At 39.6% G+C, this 11,162-nt stretch overlaps 1 protein-coding gene across 1 annotated transcript in view; it reads right to left on the reverse strand.

The window, feature by feature from the left end:
* The window catches only part of LOC141326053 (uncharacterized), a 117,471-nt gene extending 117,178 nt beyond the window's left edge, over positions 1–293 (reverse strand). Inside the window, exon 1 of the mRNA XM_073834754.1 lies at positions 17–293. Within this exon, the coding sequence (XP_073690855.1) occupies positions 17–293 (277 nt within the window). The remainder of the gene's footprint in view (positions 1–16) is intronic.
* Between the last annotated feature and the right edge of the window lie 10,869 nt (positions 294–11,162).

An 11,162-nucleotide genomic window follows, 5' to 3' on the forward strand; every position in this document is an offset into this window, starting at 1 on the left:
CAGAGATTCGACTCACCACTATAAGCCTCCGGCGGGGGAAGGCGGGGCTCAGGTGGAAGAGCCATCGCCGATGCTCCGAGCGAAACGAGAGGGGCTGGCGGTGTGGGCGGCGTGATGGGCGCAGCGGGAAGCTGAAGTTGTTGCATGCGTTGGGTCAGCTCGGACACCTGCCCCACAAGAGCACGAATAGCTGGTCCCATATCGCTCGTGCTCTTCTCTTGTTTCTCCAGCCGGGAGATGCAGTCCTGTACATAATCCTCCAGCGTGGGTTGAGGTGTGCCTGCTGCTTCCATGATTGGTCCGATAGTTCTGTAACGTGCTGAAATGAGAGAGTGGAAGCAATAGCAGGTGAATGAATATTATTTAAGGCAGATAGTGAACACAGTCCGTGAATGATGGGTCTCCCGGCTGGGTGAGGCAGGGGTGAGATGGCAGACAGTGTGGTGGCGTGAGTCCCGTGGTGGTGATATCCAGAGTGCAGATCCAACGAAGACAAGACGAACTCAGACAGGAACAATCCACAAGATGATCGACGCACACGAAGACAAACCAACACTGCAAACATCCAGTAGAACTATCGGACGGGGAAAGAGAGAATGAGGTGAGTATTTATGGGCTGAAGGTAATGATGAACACCTGTGCCGGACTGATTGGCAGCTCAGCTGAGTGAGCACACGATCACATGACAAACCCACAGATCACAAGACATGAGAAGACGATTGATGTGTGCACCGTGACAGTCTGTGACAGAAAAGTTAGCATGCTTTGCTCAAACTGATAAACTGTCACTAGCAAAAACACAATATGGGTAGAAATGTGCAGAATATGGAGCGGTAATACTAAAATAAGATTATCACATGCTTGCAGAGAAAGTTACTGGGTTGTCCTTCGTCATGTTTTCTGGGTTGGTAGATGCACCGAAGACACAATTATTGCATTTGAACAAAAAGGTCAGATTTTCATATGTCCCCTTTAAAGGTGCACTATGTAATAATGGTCTGAATTCGTCCAAATCCACTTCTGCTAGTTTAAGGATGAGAAAAATGGTCACGTCTTAAAAGTGTTGTCCCTATTCTCTTAAAAACTCATGGGTGTGTTTTGAGCATAACATGTATTAAACTAACTAATGTTGAGGGGTGGGTGAAGTGTGTCTATTTGGCACTCTTGATATTTTACGGTGTCACACCTTCATTGCTTTTTTCTGCAGTGTGAATGATTTGTAGATTGTACACACAATTTTTGTGTATTTCCAATTCATTTCCAGTGAAGTCAAGTCATTTTTGACCACAAACAACACAAGTGACTATTTATTTATAACCATTTAGCTTTTTCAAATCAAGTCCACAATTTTTAGTCTCATTATTAAGTGTAGTATAGACATGTACACACCTTAATCACACAATTAGTCATGTATGACTTTTTGACACATTTTGTGAGAGGACACTTAAATGGCAGTGACCAACGTTTTTAAGGCAAAAGAGCATGGCTTCAACAATGCCATCATCTGTTTGCATGTATAGCATTACAAATAATTAACTGCACTTAAAGCATTTGTAAAATTAAAAATGAAATACCCCAAACTGTACATGGCACATAATGAAGATGAACTTTATGTTAATACGTGAAGTTCTGGAGGTGATGTTGAATGGTGTGAGGACATAATGACATGTAAAACAGGAACATGAAAGGAATATTCTAAATGCAACTCATGTAAACACCAGAATATTGTCTTAATCAGAATAAGGTAAATAATTAGATTACTCAAGTTCATGTGAATATAGCCAGTGATTCTCCACGTGGGTTTACTCTCACCTATGTTTTTTTTTTGTTATCAAATATTTATTAAGGAAAACAACAAAATATCACAAAACATTTCAAACAGCCAACAGGAATGATCCATATACATGTATATCAAATACATATAGACAACCCTGTATTAATAGAAAACAAGTAAATTAAAAGGGGAAAAAAATAAAAATAATAATAATAATAATAATAAAATAAAGGGGGGGGGTACCCACATACATACACTTAAGGGGATTTGCTCATATTCAGGAACTCCCACTAAACCAATTTAAAATACAGGTAAAGAGAAGAGATCATCTCAACCAGGTTTTCAGTGACTCCGCAACAGTGTGCCAACTACAAAGGGTCTTTTCATTTGCACCATTTACTCGAGCAGTAGACAGTTCTAAAAAAATTACATCCAAAAATGTAAGAATCCAGCATTTCACAGAAAGAGAATGAGGGGGTTTCCATCTTAATGCAATCATCTTTTTGGCAGCTGTGAGGCCAGCTAGTAATATGCGCTTGTTCTGATTGTTAATATTCAATATTGTTAATTTATTCAATAATAAAACTGGGACAGTTACAGGTACAGTTGTGGAAACCAGATCAGACATTCTTGATGCAACCCTAGACCAAAATTGAGCAACAGGTGGACACTCCCACATCATGTGTAGAAAAGTACCTGGAACCTTCAAAGTGCACAAGGTGCAGTTTGGGTCAGTTAACCTCTTCATTAGATGAAGTTTACGGGGAGTTAAATACGTTCGATGTACAAAATTAAAATGTATCTGTTGGTGGTCAGGATTACGAGAAGCCTCCTTTATATTTACCCAAACATCCTCCCAATTGAAATCTAAATCTAAGTTGGGGCAATCATGTCTCCACAGTCTTTCTAGTGGCAGTTTAGCATAAGAAGCTTCCAAAATAAAAGTATATAATGTAGACACTAAACCGCTATTATTTCTTTGAGCAATGAATAGTTTATACAAAGGATGTACAATTAAAGGTTGTTGCCAAGGTACGCCATATGCTTTGAGGGCCGATCTAAGCTGAAGATAAAAGAAAAAAGAAGAAGCTGGCAAATTGAATCGTTTTGAAATGTCTTGAAAGGAGCAAAGTCCAGATTCGGTATAAATGTCTTTTAGATAATGAATTCCACTCCTACTCCATTGCGAGGAAGGAATGGGTCTACCACCAATAGTCAGACTTTTATTATTGAATATGGGAGACTGTGTATGCCACCTACAGGAGATCTTGCATACAGATTCCACCATCCTCCAAGTCTGAATAAGATGAGAAACTATGGGACCAAAACGTAGACGACATTGCTTATCTGACACATTGGAAAAAAGGACGTTTTCCAAATTCCATGGGTGGACTAAATTTTCTTCTATCTTACGCCAAGAAACAGATGTGTGAGGGTTAAACCATACAAGCAAAGGCCGAAGCACAAACGACCAAAAATAAAACTTACAATTAGGTACAGTTAAGCCCCCGTGTGCCTTCCTCCTCTGTAATGTAGACAACTTTAAACGAGGCCTTTTTTTATTCCAAATGAATTGGGAAATTTTACTGTGGATTTTGTTCCAGAAATTGACAGGAGGAGAGAGAGGTATCATAGAACTAAAAAAATTAAGCCGAGGTAAAATATTCATTTTAACTATAGAAATTCGGGCCTGCAAAGAATTGGGCAGGTTAATCCACCTGTCCAAATCTCTCATGATGTCCTTGCTCACGTCAGAAAAATTGTGTGTCACAATTTGGTTCAAGGAGGGAAAAATTTGTATCCCAAGATACTTAAAGAGCTGAACAACAGAAATATCAGGTGGATAATCCAACAGTTTAGCAGACTCATTTAAAGGTAAAAGGGCAGATTTGGACCAGTTAACCTTAAAACCAGATAAATGACCATACTCTTCACAAATAGACAGCAGGCTTGAAATAGACTCTATTGGTTTTTCCATAAAAACCAAAACATCATCAGCATACAATGCTACATGATGCAAAGTATTGTGAACAGAAATAGGCTTTATCTCAGTTGACTGTCGAATCATCTGGGCAAGAGGTTCAAGGGAGAGAGCAAATAGAGCCGGGCTTAAGGGGCACCCCTGTCGCGAAGACCTAGTGATAGAAAATGGTGAGGAGAGCAACTGCCCTGTAAGTACTAATGCAGTTGGATTAGAATAAAGAATTTTAATCATATTTATAAACCCTTTACCAAAGCCCATATGTTCCAGAACACACCACAAAAAAGACCATTCCATCCTATCAAAGGCCTTCATTGCATCAAGGGACAACACCACTGAAGGATCTTTGGTACCTACTACTGCATCAACTATGTGAAGAATTCGCCTGACATTATCCGTTGCCAGTCTAGATTTAATAAAACCTGTCTGGTCACAATTAATTAACATAGGCATGTGGTCCTGAATGCGCCGAGCAAGTACTTTTGAGTAAATTTTTAGGTCTGAATTTAGCAGACTTAGGGGTCTATAGTTTGCACATTCGGTTGGATCCTTATCCTTTTTCAAAAGTAGAGATATCAAAGCAGTATTAACATCTCTAGAGAAACTGCCTTTTTCAATTGAAGCTGATATCATATCAAGGAGCAAGGGGCCTAATTTATTCCAAAATACAACATAAAACTCAGGAGGTATCCCATCTAAACCAGGTGATTTATTCCTTTGCATGGCAAGTGCTGCCTCTTTCAATTCTTCTAAAGAGATAGGATTGTCAAGAAAAGTGGAAACATTTGTTGCCAATTGTGGTAAATGTAACTTTTTAAGTAAATCATTACATTTATCTTGTTCAGGCTGAATCTCAGACTTGTATAAATTGGAATAAAAATTACGAAATATCTCATTAATTTGTTTAGGTTCAGTAGCGGTAATACCTGTTAAGGATTTGATGGAAGAAATATCAGCAAATTGCTCATTTGACCTGATTTTCATAGCCAGTAAATGACTAGGTCTGGATCCATGGAAATAATATCTCTGTCTAGTTCTGTGAATTAAAAATTCAGAACGTCGCTTCAGAATATCATTTATTTCTTTCTTAATAAGATCGCGTTCCACTGCTATTTGTGAAGAGTAATTGTTTTGTAAAGTGGAATCCAGTTTAACAAAATCCGCTTCAAGCGCTTGCAATTTAGCAGATCTAGCCTTACGCAAATTAGAACAAAACAGTATAGCATTGCCTCGTATAAACCCTTTTATCGCCTGCCATAATATTCTGGGGTCCTCTACTGAGCCAATATTAAACTCCAAAAAATCATCCAATTGAGATAGGAACTGTGCCTTATACTCATCATTCTGCAATAAGGTGGTATTGAAACGCCATCTTGTGGCTCGTTTGGATAAGCTACCCAAAGTAGCGTAACACCATACTCCTTTGTGATCCGAAAGGGCTATAGGCAATAACGTAGCATAATCAATTTTCTGGAAAAGTTTAGGAGATGAAAATATAAAATCTATTCTTGAAAAAGTTTTATGTCTGGATGAGAAAAAGGTATAGTCTTTTGTTGTGGGATTAAGAGATCTCCATATATCTACAAGCCCCAGACTTTTAGCCCATGAATGTAAAGCAGCGGTAGCCAGTTCCTGCTCTCTAGAAGCAGACGAACTTGACCTATCGAGATTAACGTCCCAAACTGCATTCATATCTGCGCCTACTATGAACGAATAATCAGTCAGATCTAACATTCTTTTTGTCAGTATATCATAAAAACGTCTATCGAATGTATTAGGTGCATAAATAGATATAAGAGCCACCTTTTTGCCATATAATTCAACTTTTGCAATGACAATTCTGCCTGCATCATCCGCCCAAAAATCCAACAACTTCATTTTCAGATTACGTCTACAAACGATGGCTACACCTTTAGTTTTTGTACTGGACGTCGAGGAAGCGATAGTATGATAAAATTTATTAGCGATACGACTAGCATCTTTACATAAAAAATGAGTTTCTTGTAAAAACGCAAGATCATTTTTTTTCCGCCAAAGTAAAGATAATACGCTGCTCCGTTTGTGCGGTGCATTCAACCCATCGCAATTCCACACTAAAATTGACAGATCACCCATTATGATCGTATGCAGTTCTCACAGCAACTCCCGGAAATTTAAGTACGACAATTTTATACCTGTATTTACATTCATTGTAGTGGCAAATCCAGATATAGTATGGTGAAATAATTCCCACCAAGCCAGGCACTACAAAGCACCGTGAGTTTTCCCCCAAATATGTTAAAACAGAAATCGATATATATTTCCCCCAGTAACACAAATACATCAAAAATGCCAAAATGAAAAGAAAATAACATAATAATAATAATAATAATACAAAATCAAATAAAATTACATTCAAATCGCGTTGATCCGTGACCATATATGGGTACGGGGCGGCAAAGATATTTCAACCCAGAGTCGTTAATGATTAAAATAAATTAAATCCAAGTCTAAATCCAAGTAAATTTCAAACACTTGAAATAATGCAATACTACAAATAAAAGGTTAAATTACCATTATTATCTTGTAAGCCTGATAACACAATTATGAACAAGTAACACTTGAGGTATGCATGCAGACCTGTTTGACTGCAATGTAAAGAGAACATAGTAATAATACTACACCAAACGTCTGCAACTCGCAGCCGAAAGAATAATTAAAATGAAGAAAGATTTTTTTGTTCCAGAAATCGCGTATATGAGTCATCTTAAACCAATAACGAAATAACTCATGCATACAGAGTTAGACTCGAACAGTGTGAATATTTCAAACCAACAACAACAACAAAAAACGCATTGTAAATAATGCAATACACAAGATATCGTGGCTACGGCAGTGCAACAACAATCTGCCGACAACTTGCTTCAGTATAAATGATCGAACAAGCAGTCACTTTGTAGTTGTGTTCCCGACGAACAGACAACATCGCGACTCCTGACCAGAATTCAAACTGAAGTTCTGCTCCACCGATTCAGCATCTGTACCTTAAGTTCCCGCCGAACTCCACCATCCGCAGTCTCGCACTGAAGGAAAGAGGAAGCCCCGCCGGTGCAACAATTTACCGACAACTTGCTTCAGTACAAGTGCTCGAACGAGCAGACAATTTGTAGTTGTGTGCCAATAGACCGACAAACGGATAACGTCATGACTCCTGACCAGAATTCAACCTGAAGATCCATTACTCCACCGATTCAGAATCTGTACCTTCAGCTTCAGTTCCCGTTCGGACTCCACCGTCCGCAGACTCTGCACTCGAGGAAAGGGGAAGCACCGCCGGTAGTGCATGGACAAAATCCTCAGCATCCTTAGGAGACTGGAACGACTCCACGCGACCACCAACCTTAATCTTCAAAACAGCAGGATAAAGCAGGAAAAACTCCACACCCTTGGCTCGTGCGTTATCCATTGCCTTGGAGAAGGACATGCGGCGTCCAAGAGTGTAGCTGCTATAATCAGGTAAAAATCTTACCCTCCGACCATCAACAGTGACTGGGGTTTTCCTAGCAGCTCGAAGAATTGCTTGGCAGGTGGTGAAACGAAGTACATTGAATATCATCGTTCGGGTGTTTACTCGATTCTTGACATTATACACACGATGAGCGCGCATTATTTCACCTTGAAGGTTACCAAGTGAGGGAAACCACTTAGGGAGTGACTGCGTCAAGTATTGGACGGCATTAGACCCTTCCAGGTTTTCTGGCAAACCCACGATTCGAATATTACACCGACGATTTCTGTCCTCCATGTCCGCTAGCTTAAGCTGCATCTGTTGTAGCACCGCATCTTGAGAGGCTAGCTGCTTTGAGTTGCTTTTGACATCCGATCGGATTTTCCCCATTTCCGCATTTATAGTGCCAATGCTCTCAGACAAAGACATTAATTGGGTCTGGATGCTACACAGCTTCCCTTCGGTATCTTTTCCCATCTGTTGAAGCTGGTCAAAACGGGAGTCAAGATAGTCTCGTTGTCTCTCTAACACCGATTCAGCAATGGCCTCCATGTCAGACCGATTTACTTTGCTCTTTGAAGCATTAGACGCAGACTTTTTATTTGATTCAGCCATCCCGCTTCAATGGGAGTTATTACAAACAGACTGAATAAAAAATAAAGTGTTACAACAGCGAATTACCGACCAAATTAACAACTCTGGGTGACGAGAATCGATCTACGCCGCCATCTTATCCAGCTGATCACGTGACTCTACTCTCACCTATGTTGAAGACAGTTGAAAACAATTTTTTATTAGTCTTTTTTTAAATTGATCTGGTTTAACAGGTTTAAGTTCTGAAGAAAATCCCCCTTTCAGAATCCTATAAAAATGCAGGACTGAAAAGAGTTTTAGAAATTCTGCCCAAAACACAGTTCAGTGGAGAAACACAAAAACATCTGCATCATCATTATTCATGGTTGGAAAATACTAGTTCATATGATACTGACATGTCCTGTACTGTATTGATACTACACTTACAGTTTCATGGACATCAGAAGTTCAAAGCAATTATTCATTATGTTATTATCATTAATTTGTCTCTGCTTATAGCTTCATAATCCAAATAACATTTGAGCACTTAGATCCTCATGTTAAGAGTAAAATTACTTCTTGATCTTCTTATTTTCCTGCAGCTGTGAATAAGTTAAGGACGATGGCATTTGTTAAAAAAATGCTCAAAGACTCACTGAAGTATCTAGAAGAGAAACTGGAGCTGTTTCAGTGGCACTTACAGAAAGATCATGAGCGTATATCAAAGTCTGAAATGGAGAATGCAGATGGGTTAAAAACAGTGGATAAGATGGTGGCCTGTTTTGGACCAGAAGAAGCTGTGGAGATCATGGTGGACATTCTTAGGAAGATGAACCAGAATGATCTGGCTACACAGCTGGAGAACAAACACAAGCAAGGTATCATTTTATTCACAGTATCTGCAATGTGAGTGACTGTTTCCCAGTGTGATATTTGACATAAACAGAGGCCAGCAGTAGGTGCTGCACAGGTAAACCTCACTCCCCTGATCTCAAGAAGAAAAAAAATCTAATTCAGTGTTCACAAATACATGAATACAAAAATCATATGTAGCCTACATAGGAATCATCACGATTTCAATAATGTTTCAGGGCATTCCAACTGCAGTATTGAAGACTGTATGGAAGTGTAAAAACTTCTGTGAGTACATATTGTTGTTACAAAATGTTGTTACATAATTCTTGTTACACATGTGTACTTCCAGAAGTGCAAAAAGTGTTGTTACCAATGTCCTGTTACACATTTGTACTTACACATGCTATTCAGTGGTTGTTACATATGTGTAATTACACCAGTATTAGAGCTGTAGATACAATGTACCAATGTGTACATACACTGTGGTTACATTAGGGACACTTTGTCACGGTTGAGTAAGGGAGGTCTGGGTCCAAAAGCAGGTAAGAAATATATTTTAATTAAACACAAATAAACAAACAAAACAAAGGCCAACACGGCACAACAAACAGGATCTAGACTGGAGCAAAGAGAACAGAGACAAACCATCCGGAACGGGCAACATGAAAACAATGCAGACTCACTAGGGTAGTGGAAGTGTGGAGATTATAAAGACACTTGTGATTGTGAACAGCTGGGGAAAGACAGGTGACATAATCAGGACAAGTGAACACTCAGTGAAGTGGAAGTGGAGTGCAAGGAAGGCAAAACAGCGACCCCAGGTGGCTGAGGGTGGCCCCACAGCCCAGATCATGACACACTTAATATAAAGTGTGACTCTTTTATTAGACTGTATTAGAAAAGGGAATATTAGTTTGGTTATTTTTTTTTTTCAAGGGATGAATTTTATACACGCAAAAAGCAGTATGAACAAGAGAACATGAGGATTCACATGGTCACATCACCTGCAGCGCTTCTACGAATGGAGAAAAGAAAGTGAGATATATATTTTTCTAAATAATTAATAAATTAACAAAACAAAAGAAAAAAAACTGTAACAAGTAACAGCTTACAGTGGCTTGCAAAAGTATTCGGCCCCATTGAACTTTTCCACATTTTGTCACAATGGAATTCCACGTGAAAGACCAATACAAAGTGGTGTACATGTGAGAAGTGGAACGAAAATCATACACGATTCCAAACATTTTTTACAAATAAAGAACTGAAAAGTGGGGTGTGCGTAATTATTCGGCCCCCTTTGGTCTGAGTGCAGTCAGTTGCCCATAGACATTGCCTGATGAGTGCTAATGACTAAATAGAGTGCACCTGTGTGTAATCTAATGTCAGTACAAATACAGCTGCCCTATGATGGCCTCAGAGGTTGTCTAAGAGAATATTGGGAGCAACAACACCATGAAGTCCAAAGAACACACCAGACAGGTCAGGGATAAAGTTATTGAGAAATTTAAAGTAGGCTTAGGCTACAAAAAGATTTCCCAATCTGACTGAGCTGGAGCTGTTTTGCAAAGAAAAATGGGCAAGAATTTCAGTCTCTAGATGTGCAAAGCTGGTAGAGACATACCCTAAAAGACTGGCAGCTGTAATTGCAGCAAAAGGTGGTTCTACAAAGTATTGACTCAGGGGGCCGAATAATTACGCACACCCCACTTTTCAGTTCTTTATTTGTAAAAAATGTTTGGAATCATGTATGATTTTCGTTCCACTTCTCACGTGTACACCACTTTGTATTGGTCTTTCACGTGGAATTCCAATAAAATTGATTCATGTTTGTGGCTGTAATGTGACAAAATGTGGAAAAGTTCAAGGGGGCCGAAAACTTTTGCAAGCCACTGTATATGCAGAACGTGCTCTTGAGAAAGCGCCATGTTTCCGTCATTTAAAAAAAAAAGTTTTGTTTTATTGTGTAGCCTAAACAAATAAGATTCAATTCAAAGCGTGGATCAAAACTTTTGACAATTTCTTGCTGGCCCTGGGACGAGGAGCTACCTAATGCTAGAAACCTCTTCTGATGCACTGCCTTAGAGCCGAGGGTCAAAGATTGTTCTGCACCCTAAATGTGAGTGATCAGGGAGACAATACGTTCTGCTTTGAGTGCATACGGGATTTCTTAGTCCCTAAAGTTAATGTGGTTGCTGAACGTTATCGCTTTCGCAAACGTAGCCAACGCGTGAGCGAGACCACGGACCAGTATGTCGCTGCTCCACATGAACTGTCTGCCACCTGCGAATTCGGCACGATGGAAAACGAGATGATATGCGATCAACTGGTAGAAAAGACTAATTCATCCCGCATCAGAGAACGACTGCTGCTGGAAGTGCCGCTCAACCTTAAGAAAGCTGTGATTGTTGCTCAGCAATTAGAAACAGGCAATGCCACGCGTGGACCTCCAAAAATGGCTGTGCACGTACTTGTTCCCCTTCAGTCGTTTCACT

This window comes from Garra rufa, chromosome 2 (genome assembly GCF_049309525.1).
Source record: "Garra rufa chromosome 2, GarRuf1.0, whole genome shotgun sequence".
Lineage (NCBI taxonomy): Eukaryota > Metazoa > Chordata > Actinopteri > Cypriniformes > Cyprinidae > Garra > Garra rufa.